At 53.7% G+C, this 21,033-nt stretch overlaps 1 protein-coding gene across 2 annotated transcripts in view; it reads left to right on the top strand.

Moving 5' to 3' along the window:
• The first annotated feature begins 372 nt into the window (after positions 1-372).
• The window catches only part of NOS3 (nitric oxide synthase 3), a 34,433-nt gene continuing 13,772 nt past the window's right edge, over positions 373-21,033 (top strand). The window contains exons 1-13 of one of the 2 annotated variants that reach the window (XM_083703806.1): positions 373-583; positions 2,550-2,664; positions 3,796-3,941; positions 10,447-10,609; positions 10,951-11,042; positions 11,197-11,338; positions 12,922-13,061; positions 13,277-13,451; positions 15,310-15,411; positions 16,189-16,383; positions 17,445-17,518; positions 19,206-19,350; positions 20,290-20,394. In XM_083703806.1, coding sequence (XP_083559932.1) covers positions 468-583; positions 2,550-2,664; positions 3,796-3,941; positions 10,447-10,609; positions 10,951-11,042; positions 11,197-11,338; positions 12,922-13,061; positions 13,277-13,451; positions 15,310-15,411; positions 16,189-16,383; positions 17,445-17,518; positions 19,206-19,350; positions 20,290-20,394 — 1,710 coding nt within the window. In that variant the 5' untranslated portion in view covers positions 373-467. The remainder of the gene's footprint in view (positions 584-2,549; positions 2,665-3,795; positions 3,942-10,446; positions 10,610-10,950; positions 11,043-11,196; positions 11,339-12,921; positions 13,062-13,276; positions 13,452-15,309; positions 15,412-16,188; positions 16,384-17,444; positions 17,519-19,205; positions 19,351-20,289; positions 20,395-21,033) is intronic. The other variant, XM_083703807.1, reaches the window with a different exon arrangement.

Raw genomic sequence — 21,033 nt, 5'->3', positions numbered from 1 at the left:
TGAAATCCAGAGGAGGCCCTTTGACCTCCCGTCTTCATCTGCATTTTTACCAAAAATTGCACCTCCAGAATCCCTGACAGGTGGCCATTCTGAGCTCCAGTTTGGGGTGGGGGCTGAGAGGGTGAGACCCCCCTCTGCTCCCCTTCCCCAGTCTGCCACCTGTTTTCTTCTCTCTCCCTCCAACTGGCCTCACAGCTTGGCATCCTGGCTCTTTGCTATTTGGGGAGTGGGGGTGCTAAATGTGTGTCATTCTCTCCCCACTTTTGGAGGGAGCCCAGCCCCCCCCCCCCCGCCCCTTGTCCCGGCTTCGTCCGTCTGGGCGGATGGGGAAGGCGAGGCCATAATCCCACTCCCCCCCCCCCCACTGTTCCCTTTCTCAGCAGGCAGGAAGAAAAGGGAGTTCCTGGCACCAGCGACACATTGCTCCAGAGAGAGCCACTCTCTGCCAGGACTTGGTGCGCAGCGCCATGGGGAACCTGCCGGGGGCCCTTTCCCCCTCCCAGACCCACTTCTGGAGTCTTGACCTCTGCTCCAGGCACCGGGCGTCCATCGCGGAAGAAAGCGTCCCCACCAAGAAGTGCAGGTGATAGCAGAAGGGGCCTCAGCCGAGAGCCCAGAGGGCTGGCTGGCTGGCTGGCTGGCTGGGGGGGGGGACGGGACTTTGGGAGCCACGTTTGCGGGTGGGAGAGGAGAGGACCTGCAGGGAGTCCAGAAGGACTGTTGGGGGTTGAGGAAGTTGGGGACATCCAGCCTGGACAGGAGAAGGTGGGCGGGTGATTGCAGAGCTGTGTTTAAATATCGGGAAACCAAGCCTTGCAAGGAACGGTTGCGGGAGTTGGGCTTGTTTAGCCAGCAGAAGAGAAGATGGAGGGATGACATAGAATCATAGGATCATCAGATGGCAGCGTTGGAAGGGGCCCTGAGAGTCATCTCATCCAACCCCCTGAGATGCAGGAATCTCAACAAAAGCCATCAATATCCAGAGCTGTTTGACAGCAGAACAGACTTCCTCCAAAGATGGTGGCCTCTCCGACTCTCCTTCCTTGGAGGTTTGTAAGCAGAGCTTGGCTGGCTATCCATCAGGGATGCTTGAGCTGAGATTCCTGCATTGCAGGGGGTTGGACTGGATGACCTTTGGGGTCCCTTCTCTGATTCTATGAACCTCTGCTTAAAAGCCCCACCACCTTCTTACTGTCAGAATGCTCTTCCTGACGTTGAGTCGGAACCTCTTTGCTTGTGACTTGGAGCCATGGGTTTGGGTCCTTCTCTCCAGAAGAGCAGAAGACAAGCTTGCTCCCTGTTCCATGTCAAGGCCCTTGAGATATCTGAAGACGGCTCTCGTATCTCCTCTCGGTCTTCAGATATGTGAAGGGCTCTCATGAAGAAGACGCAGCAAGCTTTCTTTCTCCTGCTTCAGAAGAGAGGAGCCGAACGGATGGATTGAAGCAGCAAGGAAGGAAAATCTGAGTCAACGTTAGTGTTGCCGGACAATTAGGAAGGGTTTTCTGAGGGTTTGGGTTGTCTGACAGTGACAGGGACTCCCTTGAATGATGGCTGGCTCTTCCTCATTGGAGGCTTTTAAAGAGAGGTTGGCTGGCCATCGATGGGCCTGGGATTCTTTAGCTGGGAATCCTGCCTTGCAGGGGGCTGGGTCTCCTTCCAAACACACAATTCCAGGATTCTATGGACTTTGCTGGGGTCAAGCCAGACGGGATCCCTTGGAGGAAGAGGAGGTGTCCTGAGTTCCTCTGCTGGCATCGGAAGGACTCCCTAGGTGGGCTTTCCTCCCATGCCAGGGGTTCCCAGGGTTGCCTCCTGGCCCTCCGCAGCTTGGCTTCATCACTTGTTCGACTCTGAGACCTGCAGTGTTGGAAGGGACCCCAAGGGTCATCCAGTCGGCCCCTCCTGCAATGCCAAAATTGCAGCTGGGGAATCCCTGGTAGGTGCCCCCCAACCTCTGCTTAAAACCCTCCCCTGGTCCCAGATCCCCCTTCTTTTAAGCACGCTGGTCTTCTCTTTGGGCCTCCCTTTGGATCTGCTCTCCCTCCCAGGGAGGACTTGTCCCATCCAATCCTCTCCCCGGCCTTGTGGGAATCGGTTGGGCCGAGTGACAGGCCCAGAGCCCCCACCCCGTTTTCTGCATGGCAGGCACTGAGCTGCTCTAGGGGGGGCACAAGGTTTCCCTCTGGAGGGGGCCTGGCCTAGGTGTCCTTTGTGACCCCTCCCCCTGCCTCCTTTCTCTGCCATTGCTCCGGGCCCCCAAGTCAACCTTTCTCCCCACCCCCAGATCGGATTGCGTTGCCTTCCCCTCTCCCAGCATTGGGGTCCCTCCCTGACTCTCCCTTTTTTTCTGGGCACCTGGGTTTGGGGGCATCATCTCAGGGTTGGCTTGCAGATTGGCGGCGGCGGGGGGGGTCATGCCTTCCCCTGCTTTTGAGGTTGACCTGCCTGGAATGCTTTAGTTGGGGTTCCCTCCTTGCAGGGGGTTGGGCTAGATGACCCCTGGGGCTCCCTCCCAGCTCTTCAGTTCTGTGATTCTCTGGTTCCAGCTGCCCAGTTGTCCACCCAGCTGAGCGCCCCACCGAACCCCCCAAGTACACCCGGCTGAAGAACTGGCAGACGGGCTCCATCCTGTATGACACTCTCAATGCCCAGACCTTGCAGGTGAGGCCTCTGAGGTGGAGTGGGAGGGGGCGAGGTGGGGGGGCTCCCCTCCCTTGGGTTCCTCAGCCAGCCAGCCGGCAGAAGGCTGCCTTGGGTAGCTGATGCTGCTCACCTCTCTGCCCCGTGGCAAATCCCAGCCCCCCAACCCGAATCCCGGGGAAGTGAGTCAACACGTGTTCACCTTCTGCGTGCTCCACCCTCTTCCAAATATACGTAAGAACGGGGCTGGCCCAAGACATCGAGAGAGAGGAGGAAAGCGATCCGGCCTCCACAGCCGCAGTGGGCGATGCAGTCTGTCCAGGCCAGAGCAGCTGCCCCCAGGATCCTGCCCCTTCACCTTGCCTTGTGGATGGGCCAGCCCTGCTGGATCAGGCCCAAGGGGCCCCCTCTAGCCCAGCTTCCCTTTCACACAGGTGAATCAGATGCCCAGAGAGAAGCCCACATGGGGGATCCCAGCCCCAGAGCCACTCTCTCCCCCTCCTGGGGGTTGCAGCGCCAGGGATGCAGAAGCATGGCCGCCTCCGGCAAAGCCCACCCCGGGGGCTCCTTCCCATTGGTAGCCCCTCTCCTCCTCCATCCATTTCTCTAATCCTCTTTTAAAGTTGGCGGCCATCCTGCTTCCTGGGGAAGTGAGTTCCATAGTTTAACTTGGCGCTGCCTAAAGAAGGACTTTCTTGGTTTCTCCTGAACCTTCCAGCCCTGCGCTTCCTTGCCTGTCCACAAGTTATGAGAGAGGGAGGAAAGCTCTCTTCACCCCACTTTCTCTATGCCAGGCATAATTTTACAAACTTCTTCCTGGGGGAATCACTCCATCCCCCTGACCATCTGGGCTGCTTTTTTCCACATTGTTTCCAACTCTTCCGTGTCCTTTTGGTACAGAAGGTGACCAGATGTTCTGAAGCTCCCAGGCCCCATATAATCCCAGACCAACTGGGCTGATGAAAGCCCCCCCCCCATCTGGGGGTCCAGGGGTTCCCCTGCCTGGCTTCAGGGGCCAGCCAGTCCTGTGTCAGCGGGGAGGGCAGATGCTGGTCAGGAGATGGATGTTGCGGCTGGGAAGGGGAGCCTCCTGGTGGGGCTGGGGAGTGAGGAGCCTTCACTGCTGCAGCCCCTTCCCCTCTTTCTCTGCAGAATGTGCCGTGCAATGAGAGGCGCTGCCTGGGCTCTGTCATGTTCCCCAAGCAGATGTGTGCTGCTTCGGAGGGCCCCCGCCCCACGGAAGAGCTCTTGCCCCTGGCGCGGGACTTCATTAACCTCTACTACCACTCCATGAAACGGTGAGTCTCTGGGAGCCTTGCTCAGCCCCATCTCTGGCGGGTGGGGGCAGCGGGTGCCATGGCCAAGCTGCGCCCAGACCAGGCTCTGGAGGCTCCCTTCAGTCAATGTGGGGCTGGCCCACATCCTAGCCTCCTCCGGGGGGGGGGGGGCTCCTGCCGCCCCCGAGCCACCTTGCCTGGAATGGCAATCCGCTGGCCACTTACAGAATCCAGACATTGTTCTCCAAGCCTGGCATTTCCGTGTTCTGTTATCCTTTCCCCTACTTTAGACCTGACTTAGGGTGAGTTTTGTACGTTCCTGTGAAATGCAATTGCAGCATTGCCTGCTTTGGAGCTTGCAGGGAGCGGTTAAGGCTTTTCAGGGCTCATGCCCCGTTAGTTAGTAGCTTCCTGTTTTTTCAACCACAAAGGAGATTTGTTCTTTTAGTTAGTAGATTCCTGTTTGCAGCCTTCATTGCTTCCCGTTTAGCATGGTAAAAGGGGCAGAACTTGCAAGGTGGAAGCTTTTAACAAATAATGCCGGAGACTTTTGCTGAACAGGACGTAGTTTTGCATGTAGGAGGGTCTTGGCCATGGGGCGGGTGCCGCTGGATAGCAGAGCATTATATCAAGTGCAATATGGCATCGTGGTTGTGATTCCACTTACAGCCAATTGTGGGGAAGTGTCGTAAAAAAAATCTGCCCTTTTCCCTTATGGGGTATCCAAGAGCCCATATAGAGGCCTTACATAGGTTCCCTATTGGTAGGAGAAAATAACAGAAGCCAGCCAGAGAATATTGAGAAGCAAAGCAGCTAGTAAGCCTGATCTTTATTGATCTGTTGCAACAGGGTGCTCCCCTCACACGCAGGAAAGGAGGAGGAACCCAGAACCAAGGTGTGCCTGCTCTTATATGGACATTTTAAATTCCCTGCCCTGGAGCTGAAGACCACCCTTCCATACATCATACATACATCACAGAAGGGGTGTAACCCAAGACCACCCCCACAAACAGCATACCTACATCACAGAAAAGGTGGTCTACAACAGAAATCTGAGTGACTTGTTTATCTCGTCTGACAGGTTACCTGTTTAATGGTCACTTGATTGGATTGCCTGGGGAGCCTGGCCTGTCTTTTGTAATGATAAATACTTAGTAATGACAAATACTTAGTTCCCGAGTCAGGTCACAGGCTCACCCTATTCAAACACATACATACCCTTAAGACAGGATTTGTGAAGGAAAAGACAATGGGGAGGCTTTTCCATTTTCCTTTGACCTTGTAGAGAAAACATTTGGTCAGTTTGGTTCCAGGTCGGTCTTCCTGTGCTGATCTATGTACGTGCTTGGTTGGTACACTTACGGACATTTAACATATATCTAAGACCTCAAAGGGACGCGGGTGGCGCTGTGGGTTAAACCACAGAGCCTAGGGCTTGCTGATCAGAATGTCGGCGGTTCGAATCCCCGCGACGGGGTGAGCTCCTGTTGCTAGCAGTTTGAAAACACGTCAAAGTGCAAGTAGATAAATAGGTACCGCTCCGGCGGGAAGGTAAATGGTGTTTCTGTGCGCTGCTCTGGTTCACCAGAAGTGGCTTTGTCATGCTGGCCACATGACCCGGAAGCTGTACGCCAGCTCCCTCGGCCAATAAAGCGAGATGAGCACCGCAACCCCAGAGTCGGTCACGACTGGACCTAATGGTCAGGGGTCCCTTTACCTTTAAGACCTCAAAATTCCTATCACAGAAGCAATCTAGGAGACTTCCGGGTTGGCGCCTCCGGCAATGGCGGAATTCCTCTGATCGGGAGGAACTTGCTTCCTGGAAATCAGGGTCTGGCCGCCACGGCGAAGGCGGGGACCCACTAAAAATCCCAGGCGGGAGAAGCCTGTGAACGTGGGATTTGGCTGGCACCTTTTGCGCCTCCTCTACTCATGGGGAAACCCGGTTTCGGGGATCCAGAGCGACGTGGGGTGAGTGGTGCAGTGCTTCGAATTGACTGCTTCTTTCACGGAGTGAAGCCGCATTGCTGTTGCCAGAGAGCGCTGACTTTTTCCTGTGGACAATTTGATCTTAAAACAACTACCCGTGAGTAGAACGGAAAATTGGATTTTTAAATGTCTTAATTTGGTACCGAAACGGGGAGGTTTAAAACAGGAAGTCCGCCTTTCCCTTTTGTAAATAGACTGAAGCAAAGAGGCTGCAAGCTAAAGTCTTGGAAAGTCTTTTGCAAAGCATTGAATCTCCATCGGCTAAAATCATTAAACCCCCCTTGGAAGCAGGAGAAGAGGGGGGAAATTCTGGATCGCGTAAGCCTGCAGGAGAGAGAGTGAAGAAAGATAAATTACCACCGCTTTGAACCTGGAAACGGGCTGCTAGTAAGACTGACGTTTTGGGAAAGTTCATTGACTGAATAAAATGTATGTTGACAGCTAGTTAAAGAAGAGAAATATATTGTTTCCATTGTTTCCTTCTGCGCTTAAAAAGGAGTAAAAGTAACTGAAAACTGAAACTAAATTTGTTGCTTGATCGGTGTTTAAAAGGATTGATACAAATAGAAATTGTTTCCCTCTAGAGGGAGCCTTTGAGACTGTTACAGGAGTGGAGCTGGGGGAATTTCCAGCTGCAGAGATAAAAAACCGTTAGAACCAGGGATTGACCTTGGACTGGCAAGAATGTCGACAGAAGAAGCCATAGTGAATGCACTATGCAAGATAAGTGCTTCATTGGAACAGCTTCATCAGAAGACGGATGTGATGACTATCAAAATTGATAATCTGGGTCAAAAAGTGACTGATTTGGGACAAAAAGTGAACATCTATACAGAAACTATTCAGGTGGAGAAGGCGAGGGAGAAAGTTGTTGTTGAACCTCACGTAATACAAGTGGAGAGAGCCCCAGAGGCAATTTGATGAATATAAGTTGTTGCCTTCTATGATTGAATTTAGAGAAAGTCAGATTCTGAGGATTGGAGCCCTGCTTGGACTGGAGAAGGAAAGTTGGATAGATTCCCTCATGCAGGGATGTACTGACCTTTGGGACCTGGACTTGGGTCAGGAGGAGATTGGAGTTGTGGGGACCTTCAGTTCTGGAGGGACTTTGAAACACGTCCTAAAATATCTTTTGGACTTTAGTTTTAATTACGGAGATTTGGCTGACCTGTCGAGAAGGAGCAAAAATATTGCTAGGTTGGAGCTTCCCCGGGATCTACTCCTCAGCATCAAAGGAAGGAAATTAAGAACAAGATCAGCAGAAGACAAAGTAAAGTGCATGTATAAATACGAATAAGATCTGCAGAAGGGACTTGGAAGAGAATTAAGAGCCTCGGACAGAAGATCACCAGGTTGATGGACCATGTGGATTTGACGGAAAGGACTGGCAGAATCCGGGACCAGGGAGAAGAGACGGTGGAAGAAGATTGGAAAAAGACTAAAGTTTATTTATAGAAATATTGTAAAATTAATGAGTGCTAGAAAAAAGTTGGAATGAAATTACATGGCTTTAGTAGAAATGTTATAAGGAGTTAAGTACAAATAAGTATTATGGTTTAAAAAAAGTTAAGATAATTATATGACAGAAAATAGAGAAAGATGGAAAGGAATTGCTGAAACAATTAATAGAAGCGGAATACAAAAAGGGAGGTGAGAGGAGGTCGATGAAAAGAGGGATTGAAAGATAAGGTATTGAAACGGTATGGTGTATGATTTTAAATTGTTTTTGTTTTCTTATGTTTATGTGTTAATGTTGTGTTGTGTATTGTTTATTGTATTGTATTGTATTTTCTTTTGTTTTTTTCTTTTTCTATTTTTCTTTTTTCTTCCTTTCCGTAAGGTCTAAAACTAATAAATATTATTTTATTTTTTTAAAAGCAATCTAAGGGACGTGATGTGGGAGCAGCCCAGATTCCCTTGCAGAGTCCACTCCTGATGATCCCCCCCCCAGCCATAAGCCTCCTCTGCCATGGCTACCTCCGGGTGGTTCAAGCCCCTCCCCCCCCCGCTCTCAGGAAGGCTGACCTATGGGAACTTGGAGTTCCCCAATGCCTGCGCCCCACACGCTTCCCCTCCCACCTGCTTCCAAATGCCACAGTCTAGTCAGAGATTTCCACCCTTCCTAAGATAACAACTGTGCATGACGGCTTATCTATGACGAAAGAGGTGTGAGTCAATCGTCCCTGAGCCTGGACAAAGTGCTGCGTCCCAAGGTTGGCACCCCTTGGATTTCTTACGGGGGGGGGGGATCCCTGCGGCTCCTCGCTCACCAGTTGGAATGTGCAGAAGGCAGGGCTCTCTCGCCATCTCCTAAGAAGGCTTCCTCCCCCCAGCAGCTTTCCTCCCCTTACTCCCGAGTAGCCCCCTTTGTGACGCAGGGAGACAAGCCTGGGAGGGGGCGGGGGGCACCCCTTCTGGGCCCCAGGGAGCTGCTCTTTGCCTTCACTCTTTGTTCTCTGCAAGACTCCTGACTTGGGTGGATGTTATCTGTGGCCTTTTCCTCTCTGAGCTGTTTCTTCCTGTCCCCCCAGAAGCCTCTGATGTCAGGAGCAAACTTTTCTCTAGCCTGCTGCCCCCCCCCCCCTTGCAAAAACATTCAGATGACTCCTAAAACCTTTATCTTGCCTGCAGAATGGAAAGCTGTGCGCTTGTCTTTTGCAGCAGAGCAAACCCTGTTCCCATTTGTCTGGCAGCAAACTCTGTCCCATCCCCACCCCGCTTTGACCTTGTCTGCCTGGTTCGGCTGCTTGGGAATTTCCACCCTCAAAAAGAAATCCAGCTTTTGGAGGACGGAAGAAAATGAGCGTCAGAAGAACCTGGTGCCTAATATTGGGGGGGGGGCAGCCCTGATTGTGCTTCAACTGGTTCCTGGCCAGATGCCCCCCCCCCCGGAGGTCAAGAGCACCATATCCCCCTTTGGGTCCCCCAGGTGGGGCTGATCCTGGAGGCCATAAATAGCCCCCCATGGGGAGGGGCTCTGCCCTGCCTCTGGGCTCAGAGAGAGGGATGCTTCTGGGTACCAGCTGCTGGAAAGTGCAGGAGGGGAAGAGCTCTTGTGCTCGGATCCTGGCTGTGAGCTTCCTGGGTGGCCTCTGTGCAAAGAGGATGCTGGACTAGATGGGCTCTGTTAAGGGGCCCCAAGGGTTTCCCAACTTTGCCAGGATCTGGTCCTGCGGGTTCCAATCGGTCGGGTTCAAGCAAGAGACGCCCGCCAAGTTAGCAAAGCCAAACAGCAGCAATTAAGCCTGATTGTATATTGTTGCAACAAGGTTCCAACTCCCAAGCAGGCAAATAGAAGAAGCCAAAACAAAGGCTTACATCCACTTTCAAAAGTTTCCAGAGTTTCCCATCATACATGTCAAGAAGCATCGTAGAAATGTCAGAGGAGGAGGTTTGGGGACAGGCAGAAATCTGTCTCCCAGCCGTGTCCCCTGTCCCTCAAGGCAGCGATTATAACTCCGTCTTTCACCTTCCAGAGAAAGTGTTTCCGTTCCCTTTGCTCTCTGGATTCAGTTGTCCCATCTATTCCTGCTGCACCTGGTGAACCCCCGCCTGGGATGGAGGTCCCTATGGGCTTCTGATATTGCCCAGGCTGCTAGTCAGGAGGGGGGTCCTGAGGACGCGCTCTTCTTCCCCAGGTCTTCTTGCCTGTGCAATCTCTTTATCACCTTTGGAACCAAAGAAAGCCATTTGTTTGGCTATTTTGGTGAATTTCTGTTTTTCAGATAATGGGGTTTACTTGCCTTATTCCGGTAAGATGGCTGTAGGCGTTAGTTCCTGGGCGGTTGAATGGGTGCAGTGTGTGTGTGTGTGTGCGCGCACACACCCCCACCCACACACCCACCCCCACACTGGGTTTCAAGTCCCTGTAATGCTTCTGATGTGTTGGTTGGGGACACCCTCTGTAAGAGGCCCCCTTTGGCCTGATCCAGGATGTTCTCTGGATGTTCTCAGGCTCTGGCGCCCTGGCAGAGCCCCTGCCCTGCATGCAGAAGGACCCGGGTTCAACCCCTGCTGGCAGAGTCTCCAGGCGGGGCTGTGGGAGACTCCTTGCTTGAAACCCAGGAGAGGGCCATTGCTCCACTCCCTCCATCATTTGGGTGGCCCTTTTCTGAACCTTTTCCAACTCTCCAATAACCTTTTTGAGATGAAGTGACCAGAACCGGACCCAGTCCTCCAGGTGCGGTGGCACCATAGATTTGTGCATTGATGGCATTGGCCTGATGCAGGGATTTCCAAATGGTATTGGTGACGCTGCAATAGAAGATGGTGTTCTTACAGATGCAGAATGGGCATCACGGGTTGCTGATAGTGGTGCCAGTTCTGCCCCTCAAAGTGGTTGGGGGGGTGCATGTGGGGCAGGATGATCTTGAAGGGGGTAGAGGGATTCCGAAACCGAGTCTGCAGAAGGTGGCTGTCAGTTCTCACCTGACTTGGGGTGCCGTGGGAAGAGCAGGCTGTGGGGCAGGTGGGGAGGCAGGAGGAGCCCCTGCAGCTGCCCCACCTGAGCCCCTCCCCGCCCCCCATTTCTCCGCAGCTCCGAGTCCCAGGCCCACCTGCAGCGCCTCCAGGAGGTGGAGCAGCAGATTGCGGAGACAGGGACCTACCAGCTGCTGCAGGCAGAGCTGATCTTTGGGGCCAAGCACGCCTGGCGCAACGCCTCCCGCTGCCTGGGCCGGATCCAGTGGAACAAGCTGCAGGTGCGTCTGGGGGGGGGGGACAGAAGCAGCAGGGAGCCCTGAGCTAGGATGGCCCTTCCCGGGGGGGGGGGGAGGCTTCTCTTGCATAGCCTTCACCCTTCTGCCCCCCAGCCCTGGCCATTTTGGGTGCTTGGGGAGTCAGGCCCCATCAGCATCTTCTGTGCTCCTGCCCAGGATCCAGATGTGCTGCTCTCTTGGCCCCATGCAGATGTTTGGGCCTTTGGTATCTTGGCAGGAGGAGGCGAGATTGTGACCCTTGCCCACCCCCCCAGCAGCCGGCCTTTGCTGCCCATCCTCCTGGCACCTGACCCTTTGACCTTCCTTGTTCTCTTCCCCTCCAGGTGTTTGACGCCCGAGATTGTGCCAGCGCCCAGGAGATGTTCACCTCCCTCTGCACCCACATCAACTATGCCACCAACCGCGGAAACCTCCGGTGAGGGACCCCTTTTGCTTCCCTCCGTGCTGCCCGGTGCCCAGGGGACTCAGCCTTTGCTGGGAGGGCTGCTGCCCTTTCGCCTCCCTGGCAGGTGGTGGTGGCACAACTGATGCTGCCAGTTTGAGCTGAGCACTCTGCTTTTCTCCCGCAGCTCAGCCATCACCATCTTCCCAAACCGGATAGCCGGCCGGGGCGACTTCCGCGTCTGGAACCAGCAGCTGATCCGCTATGCAGGCTACGCGCAGCCGGACGGCACCATCCTGGGAGACCCGGCCAACGTGGATTTCACGGAGGTGAGAAGTGGCTCTGGCATCTCCTCTTCCACCCCCAACCAGGGCCATTCATGGCTCCTACCATTTGAGTCTCCATTCACAATATTCATCTGTTTGTTTCATAATAATATATATTGCCTGATCCGGAGGCTGCAGTCAGTGCAGGATGCTGCAGCGCGATTGCTGACGGCAGCGAGTGCCACATCGCCCCTTTGCCGCTCAGAGATCTGCACCAGTTGCCCTTTGCAAGAGGCAGAGTCCAAGGCATTGCTAAGCGTATGTCTAAAGCAGAGCTTTCCAAACTCTGTCGCGACACATTCGTGCGTTGGCTGCAGTGTGTAGCTGTGCTGCACAATATGTGTCCATATCTCTTATAGGGGTTAGTTTAACCTCAGGTTTGCTAGTAGAACTGAATTACTGTGTTGTGAAATGATGCATGTCTTAAAAGTGTGTCACCAACGTGAAAAGTTTGAAAAGCTCTGATCTAGAGTCTGTAGAACCAGTGGCGTAGCGTGGGGGGTGCAGGGGGGGCCGGTCGCACCGGGCACAACATCTGGGGGTTAGGGTTAGGGGGCGCAAATCCATGGGTTAGGGGGCGCAAATCCACGGGTTAGGGGGCACAAATTACTTGCCTTGCCCCGGGTGCTGACAACCCACGCTACGCCACTGTGTAGAACCAATTTACAGTGATGCCTGAGCGTGTATTTGCCACCTGATCGGCAAAACTGCCACTGTTACCTGTTCTGCAGTTGTAAGAACTCAGTATTTTATTGTGGCAGCAGCTGCACTTTGGAACTCCCTGCCTCTTGATACCAAGCAGACGCCTTCACAGTACTCTTTTTGGCACCTGCTAAAAACTTTCTTTTAACACGTCTGTGTAATGGTGCAGCAATAAAATTGCTAGCACATTTGCAAAGCTAATCCAGGTCTGGTCTGGATTCTACTTGCATGGGGGACCACATGCTGAGATTCCTGCCTTACAGGGGGTGGAGCTAGATGACCCTCAGGGTCCCTCCCAGCTTTATGATTATGTGATTTAGAAAGCTGATGTGAATTTTAATCTGCCTTGTGCGTTTTCTTTTAACTTTTTGATTTCTTTAAATGATCATTGCTGGTTTTTCTTAGTGACAATTTTATTGCTTTTTTGCAAATTGCTTTGAGGTTTTCTCTTTACAATCAAGCGGTGCATAAATTTTATGCAATAAAGCAACAGAATTATTAAATGAAGTAAGTTGCCCAACTGCCCGTCTGGGTGCTTTCTGCCCCCCTCCCAAAGCCAATCTGCCCTTCCCTCTGACTCTGGATATGGGGAGCAGCCCCCCAAGGAGGCTCTGTGACCCCCAACCTTCAAGAAAAGCAAAAGGGGGTCCTGGAGGTGCCTCTGAGGTTTCCCACAGCGCCTCTCTCCTGCCTCTCCAGCTGCCCAGCGCTTGCTGTGGCCCATTGAGGATCCTGCCACACAAAACCCTTGGTTGGCTTTGCTGCAGTGGCCGAAGGCTGCCCCTCTCCCCTGGGATTTCCTGCCCCCCATGGACGGCTCTCTCTGCTGTTTCCGGGTGGGCTCAGGGGGTCTCTTGCCTACCAGTCTCTCCCCCCCCCCTTAGGTCTGCGTTCAGTACGGCTGGCGGCCCCCCGGGGGGCGCTTTGACATCCTCCCCCTGCTGCTCCAGGCGCCCGACGAGGACCCCGAAATCTTTCCCCTGCCAGGGGAGCTGGTCCTGGAGGTTCCCATCTGCCACCCCACGTGAGTGCCAGGAAAGGGGGTGGCACTGGGTGTGGGGAGGGGCACTCGTGTGGGGGGGAGTGAGGGCAGCGCTCTTGCTGTCCCCAAAGGCTGCCAAGGACTTTCATGGAATCGCAGAATTGAAGAGTTGGAAAAGACCCCAGGGGTCATCTAGTCCAACCCCGGCAAGGCAGGAATTGCAGCTCCCCCTTCTGACACCTGCCTTCCTCTTCCAGGCTCAAGTGGTTCAAGGATCTGGGCCTCCGGTGGTACGCCCTCCCTGCGGTGGCAAACATGCTCCTGGAGATCGGGGGCCTGGAGTTCCCGGCAGCCCCCTTCAGCGGCTGGTATGTTGGCTGTGAGATCGGCATGAGGAACTTCTGTGACTCCCAGCGCTACAACCTCCTGCAGGTAGGGGTCCTCCGGGGGAAGCCCCTCTGCCCTGTCCCCCTTCCCCCCCCCCGCTACCCCGGCCATGACTGATACAGGACAGAAGAGTTAACTGGCGCATCTGTTCCCCCCCCCAATGTTTTTTTTATTGATTTTCAAATTTATAAACAAACATAAATCCTAACTATAATTATTCCACTATTATTAACATTGTTAGGTGACTTCCTCGAGTCCCCCTGGCTGAGTTTCAATGTATATCATTGCAACAGTTTTCCAAAACTAATTTCTCATAAAATTTACTTAGTCAATTAACATCTTTCTTATCATATTAACTTTAAACGTATTATTCTATAACATCACATATTTAAATCCTAAGCCAATCTGGTGTTTGCAAGTATTTCTATTTAAGTTATCTTGACATATTTAGCTAAATAGTCTTTGAATTTCATCCATTCCTCCTGGTACTCCTCCTCTTTCTGGTCGCGGACTCTTTCGGTCAGGTCGGCCAGCTCCGAAAAGTCCATCGTCTTCATCTGCCATTCCTCCACTGTTGGCACTTCTTGTGTTTTCCAATTTTTGGCTAACAAAATCCTAGCAGCAGTTGTGGCATTCAAAAACAATCTAACATCTTTCTTGGGCAATTCCAAACCTGTTATTCCAAGAAGAAAGTCCTCTGGTTTCTTAATAAATCTATATTTCAACATTTTTTTTCAATTAATTTTAAACATTCTCCCATAAGTCTTTCACCACCACATATGATAAAAGGTACTTTTTCTTTACATTTCCAACAGAGATTATCACTCTTGTGATAAATCTTTGCTAATTTTACAGGAGTTAAGTACCATCTATACATCATTTTCATAATATTTTCCTTTAACACCGTACATCTGGCCCAGCATGCTGTCCTCACAGGGGCCGAAGACCCATAGGAACCTAGGAGTCTAGATAGACTGCCCCTGGTGCTGGAGGTTTCACTCATAACAAGAGACCTGGCTGCAGGTGCAGGCCGATGTTTCATCTGGTGCAGCATCCTGTTCTCACAGTAGCCAACCTGATGCCTCAGCGGGAAACGCGCAGGCCGGATCCGAGCCCAGTTCTCCTCCCCTGCAGTTCCAGAAGCATTGCTGTCTCCGAGTGTGGAGGGCAGGGCAGGGCAGGGCAGGGCAGGGCAGGGCAGGGCAGGGCAGGGCAGGGCAGGGCCCCCATTGCCAGGAGCCCCTGGTCTTGGAGCAGGCTGGTAGGTTTTATTAGGCAGGTGAGGGAATATGCTGACTATATTTTATCCCTCTGGAGACCCACAGGTGTGGGTTGAGACAACGTGGCTGCAAATACAGGGCTTTTGGAGACTCTCCCATGAGAGAAAGGCCTCTCAGCAGAGTTTAAATCCCATCTTAAGCACAGGAAATAGGCGTTAGGCTCATCTCCCCCTTTAGTTTCCCCGTTTATCAAAGAAACAGGCTACAGACTGAGAAATAAATTTAAAACATATAGTTTAATCCAACATTTGTGCAGCAACAGCAGTAAAAAGTAATGCAGGTAGAATATGACTTTGCAGCAAAAGCAGCTGCAGGCATGTGCCTGAAGTTGGAGAAAGCAGAGAGACATCAGCTCCCTTGGATGGTTGAGAAGAAGAAGAGAGAGAAAGAACAGGAACTACTTCTTCCCTCCCAAGAGAGGAGGGGAAGTGACATCACACAGAGCCTTCTCTACCAATTATGTTTCTGTGGTCTGAGCCAGCCTATCAGCAATGCAGCTCTATGGTCTTAACCCCTTCAGCTGCTAACTAGGAAGAATATGCTTTTTGAGATTGGATGGTGCGTCTTCCACGCAGGCAGCGTAAAGGTCTTCCCCCCCCCCCACCCGAAATGTGTCTTTGCAGGAGGTGGCTGAGCAGATGGGGCTGGACACCCAGACGACCTCCTCCCTCTGGAAGGACAAGGCGGCCGTGGAGATGAATGTGGCCATTTTGCACAGTTTCCAGGTGATGGATTGGGTAGGGAGACAAGGGAGTGAGGTGCAGGTGGGGAGGGGAGGAGGAGGAAGAGGAGGAAGAGAGCTTGCTGGGAATTCACCCTCCGCCAGCCCCCCTTCCTGGGTAAGAGCATAAGACTAAATGACTCTTGGGGTCTCTTGCAGCTCTATAAATTCTGTGATTTTATGATTCTGCGATCAGCTTCCTGGGATCCCCGCAAGTTCTGGTGCCGGGGGAGAAAACCTTTCCTCTCTCCAGTTTTTCATGAAAGGCATCCCTTTACAAGCATCTACTTTGTCGCCTATTTCTTCCTTTTTCTCTATATGAAAATATTCCAAACGCTGCCCCCTTAGAGGATTCCCTCCAGAGACACAGGATTCCCTGGGCTTTGGGCCTTTTTGGAGGGGGGGGCGGACCTTTCTGAGAGTGTTGGCTGCCTCTTGAGCTCAGCGTGGATTGAGCTCCCCCCTGTGGGGGGTCCCCAGGTCCACACAGCCAGGAGGTGGAGAAGCGCGGAGGAAGGAAGCCGCCTTCAGCTACTCTTCCCTCCTGGGCACCAGGCAGTGGGGGTGCAGAATGGGAGAGTTGGAAGGGGACCCCCAAGGGCCATCTAGTCCAACCCCTGCAATGCAGGAATCTCAACCCCCCCCCCACAGCCCTACGAGGAGATGCTGGTGCTGCCCCCACCAGGGATTGGACCTGGGACCCTTTCTCGTGAGGCTTTTGGGTGAAGGGGGCTGGGGTTCGGCTTCCCCGCCTTGCCCTGACCTTGCCTCTTGCCTGCAGCTGGCCAAGGTGACCATCGTGGACCACCACGCCATCGCCGACTCCTTCATGAAGCACCTGGAGAACGAGCAGCGCCTGCGCGGGGGCTGCCCCTCCGACTGGGTCTGGCTGGTGCCCCCCATCTCCGGCAGCCTCTCCCCCGTCTTCCACCAGGAGCTGGTCAACTACCAGCTCTCTCCTCTCTTCCGGTACCAGGTGAGACCCCCCTCACCCCCCCAGGGGCTCCAGAAGAGGCTGCCAATGGGGAGGTGCTGCCTGCCCTCTGGGTGGCAAAGGGGTGCGGAGAGGAGGTGTTTGTGCCCAGGAGCGCCTCCTACAGGCATCTCCATGATGTCAGGGGCACAGAAATGCCAGCTCACATCTCTCCCCCCCCCCATTTAACCAGGATCCCTGTCCTTTTTAGGGGGGAGATCTGTTGCTGGTAACCATGAATGATCTAACTGAACCACCCGTTTTGCAATATATACATTTTTGCATAAAGTTCTTTTGCATTTCATTTTAGTTTTTATGTAAAACAGAGAGAATATTTATAGTAACAGTTAGAAATTGAAAGATGGAAAACAAACTGATAAAGGAGAATAGCAAGGTCTGAGGAAAGGATGTCAGCGTGATCCAAATATCGAGTCGAGTTCCAGATTCGCCAGGCTGGCGACGAGGTTGGCTGTATATGCCCTAAAAGGAATGCCAAATCCTATAAAATCAAGAAAAAAAATTCTAGGAGAGTTTCTGTTTATTCCCCACGTTTGTGAGTTCAGCAGAGTGCATCCCTTTGCAACTTAAAAGGAAGGTTATTGTGGATTTTCTGTACAGACACACAAATAGATATAAATATAGATGCACTAAGCCCACAACTTACACACATTTTACTTGTTCACATTCAACTTTATGCACGTGGCAAAATAAAACAAAACAGGGGCCAGGCATCCAGGAAAAAATACTTTGGCAATTCTGCCTGCCATTACACCCAATGTGTTTTCACTAAATGCAATTTTGGCTTTAGACACAATCCCCAGAACAGAACCTTCGTAAGTTGCGAGCATACTGTACGTATAGGAAGACATTATATATACAAAGAATGCAAGGCTGTTGTCACCCTGCAGTTTGCTTGGCTGCCACTGGGGGCGCTGCTAGCTGCAGTGTTACAATGAGAGCTGCTTTGCAAAAGAAGCCTTTTTTCTGGGGTGGGGGGGAGGCGTTTCAAGGCTTGAGACCCCCGTCCCCCGTCCTGCTTCCTCATTCCCATGCTGTTCCCACAGAGCGACCCCTGGAAAACCTACATCCCCAAAGGGACCACTGTCACCCGAAAGAAGACCTTCAAGGAGATTGCCAAGTAGGTCCTTGTGGGGGGAGGAAGTGGGTCGCATCTTGGAGGGTGGGAGCGCAGGGAGTGGGTCATTCCATCAGCACAAAGGGCTCTCAGCCGTGCCCTAGAATAAGAATTGTAGAGTCGCAAGGGAGCCCCAAGGGTCATCTAGCCCAACCCCCTGCAATGTGGGAAGCACTGTTTCTTGACAGCTCTGAGGCAGGACTAGGGTGGGGGTGGGCGGCAGCTTCGTGGGGGGGGGCACACAATTCCAAGCCCTCCTCTGAAGAAACAGAGGCAAGAACATGCTTCTAGCACCTCCTCAGAAATCTTCCTGGGTGCTTTGAATGCTCAGAGCATGTGCAGAGTGCAGCATGGCCCTGGAAGAGGTGAGAAAGGGAGCAAGACTGCCTCTTTGGTCCCTGGCCCAGATGCCTTTGGACATGCTCAGGGGCAAGATACCTCTCAGCAGCAGCACAGGGAGCTTTTGCAGTGGCGTAGCGTGGGGGGTGCAGGGGGGGCCGGCCGCACCGGGCGCAACTTCTGGGGGGGGGGCGCACTCGCTGCCTCCGGAGTCGCCGAGGAGCCGCTGCCTGCCATGCCGCCCTGGCTGCTTCAGCCGCGTCCGACAGCCGGCTCGAGGCTCCTTCCGGCCGGGTCTACCGACGGGGCGCTGCGGGCGGAGGCTCCGGCACCAAGCGCCACGCCGCCCAGGCTCGGGTCGCTGTCTGGACGTGCGTAGCCCGCCAAACGCGCCACTGGCGGCGAATGAAGCGCCCAGCCGGAGCCGCCTGTGCGCCAAGACCGTCCACCCGCCCCGGAGGCCGGCCAACGCACTGGCCCCAGAGGCGCCCCCTCCCCGCGCCAGAAAGAAGCCCCCTCTCCGCGCCAGAAAGAAGCCGCGTCGGGGCTAGCCGGGCCGGGGAGGGAGACCGAGAAGGCTGCGCCTCGACGCCCAAAGACGCGCGTCTTGGCGCAAAGGGGCCCGCGGCACCCAGATGCGGAAGGGACCCTCTCCCCTGACCCACCACTGAACTGCAATTCCCAGCTCCCTTGGCAAATCCCAGTCCCCAATCCCCAAGATGCTTTATTTGAGGCAGGGGTCCTTTAATTGCAAAAACAACACCACGGAGGGCAGTAGTCACCACGAGGTTTGCCCCAGAGTAGAGCCGTCAGTATTAATGAGCATGGTTAGGGGTTAGGGGGCGCAAATTGCTTGCCTTGCCCCAGGTGCTGACAACCCACGCTACGCCGCTGAGCTTTTGCGACTGGGCCCTCAGATGAAGAGTGCAAATAAGTTCAAGCCAGGAGGGCGATGAGCCATTGAGGGCTGTGGCTGGGGGGCAGGACATCTGCTTGGCATGCAGAAGCTCCCAGGTTTGAGCCCTGCTGGCATCTCCAGGTCACTGGGAGAGGCTGGCTCCCCTGCTCAAATCCTGGAGAGCCTCTGCAGGCAGTCACAGCAGGCAGTCTGGTCTTGTAATGTTATACTGTGAGCCCCCTGAGACTGTGGATGAAGCGTGGGACACAAATTTAATAGAATAATCCAATCAATCAATTAATAATTCTGTTCTGCTTGGCTCTGCATCCCCAGCGGCCTGTCCAGGCCTGGGCAGGGTTGGCCCTGGGGAAGTTGCCCCCTTCCTTCCGCACGCCCCCCTGCCCTGGGCTGGGCTGAGTCCTCCTGTCCTGCTCTCTCTCCCCCCCCCTGCAGAGCGGTCAAGATCTCAGCCAAGTTGATGGGCCACGTGATGGCCAAGAGGGTCAAGGCCACGATCCTGTACGCCTCCGAGACGGGGAAGTCACAGGCCTACGCCCTGAAGCTGAAGCAGCTCTTCAAGGGCTCCTTTGCCCCCCAGGTGGGCCCAGCGCACGGCGGGGGGTGGGGGTCAGCAGCTGGGGTGGGTCTCACTGCCCCTTTGCCTCCTGATGCCCACAGAGCACATGAAGCGAGGCAATGCTCCCCCCCCCCCCAAGGTGGCAAGGAGTTCCCCAGACTAAGTGTGGCAGCAGCGGCATGTTTCTTGCCCTGTGATTGGCAAGACTCATGGTGGAACTGAAGTGTGTGTAATAGCAAAAAAGAAATTAGATATAATTTGTCTCCAAGAGACACATATTGCAAAAAAGCACTTCCACTGAAGGCAATAATTGACTTCGGGGGGGGGGGTCAAGGTCAACTTTAAGAACATAAGGAGAGTCTTGCTGGATCAGGCAGTGGCCCCCCTGGTCCAGCCTCCTGGTCTCACAGTGGCCAAATACCCCAAGAACCTAGGGATCAAGATAGACTGCCTCTGGTGCTGGAGGTTTCACTCGTGAGAACATGAGGAGACCTGGAGGAGAGAAGAGCCTGGCCTAAGGGTCCCCACCTGGTGCAGCATCCTGTTTTCACAGGGGCCCCAAAGCAAAACCCACAAGCAGGATCAAGCCCAGGAGCACGACTTTGGGGATATGACTCAACATTTGGTGCCCCCAGCTAAAGATTTCTTATTTCCACAGTAATTCCTCCTGGTAGAGTTTCTTTTTATGGAACTTCTCAGTGGGTACCTGTACAAATATAGATTGATTTATTATTATTATTATTTTGCACCGTGTGTCCAGGAGCCCCTCCCCCCATCCAGCCCTGTTCCCGCAATTGATGCTTGGCGCATCTCGCTGTCTCCAGATGCAGCAGGCAGAGCAGAGCCCTCCTGGCTCCAGGTCTCCAGCGAGCTCACAAGCTGCCCCTTGGGGGGGCAATGGAGGGTGGGAGCATTTGAGGCCCCCCTCACCCTCCTGACCCCCCTGGCGCTTCCCGGCAGGTGGTCTGCATGGACGAATATGACGTCGTTTCCCTGGAGCACGAGACCCTCGTCCTGGTGGTGACCAGCACCTTTGGCAACGGAGACCCCCCCGAGAATGGCGAGGTGACGCTGGCTTCTCCCCCTTTTCCCTGAGACTCCCAAGTGGGGCTGAGAGTCCAAAGCTCTGCCCGGGGGGGGGGCAGCCTCCCTCAACCTGGCACCCTTGGCATGTACTGGAACCTAAATCCAGATCCGTTGGGTGGTGGGTTGGGCTGACACCTATCAGGGATTCTTTCACTGCAATTCCTGCATGGGGGGGGGGCGCTGGAGGTGTAAACGACCATCAGACTTCGAAAAGCTGGTGTCTCCGGATAAAATGGCCTTTCTTCTGTTGAATAAATAAAACTAAGTGGTTTTAATTGGATTTTGAATAAATCTGCAATTAATTGTTCCTCTTCTGAATTTTATCGTGCTGTTCTGCAAACCGCTGCTCTGATTAAGTCTTTTTTGTAGGGCGGGGGGGGGCACGGGGGATGCGCTGAGGACCTGGGATACCTCCATCTGTAGAGCAGCAGACTCTTCATCTCAGGGTCACGAGTTTGAGTCCCCCATTGAGGCAAAAGACTCCTGCATTGCAGGGGTTGGACTGGATGACCCCCGGGGTCCCTTCCAACTCTAGGGGTGGGGGGTGGCTCCCGAAAATTGGGGTCCCACTCAGTGCTGGGCTGACTTAGGTCTGGTCTGCTCCCCCTGAAGTGATTT

The sequence above is a fragment of the Podarcis gaigeae genome (genome assembly GCF_964106915.1).
Source record: "Podarcis gaigeae genome assembly, chromosome: 12".
Classification (NCBI taxonomy): Eukaryota; Metazoa; Chordata; class Lepidosauria; order Squamata; family Lacertidae; genus Podarcis; species Podarcis gaigeae.
Note: the sequence above shows the minus strand (reverse complement) of the source record. Positions and strands in the feature narration are given on the sequence as shown.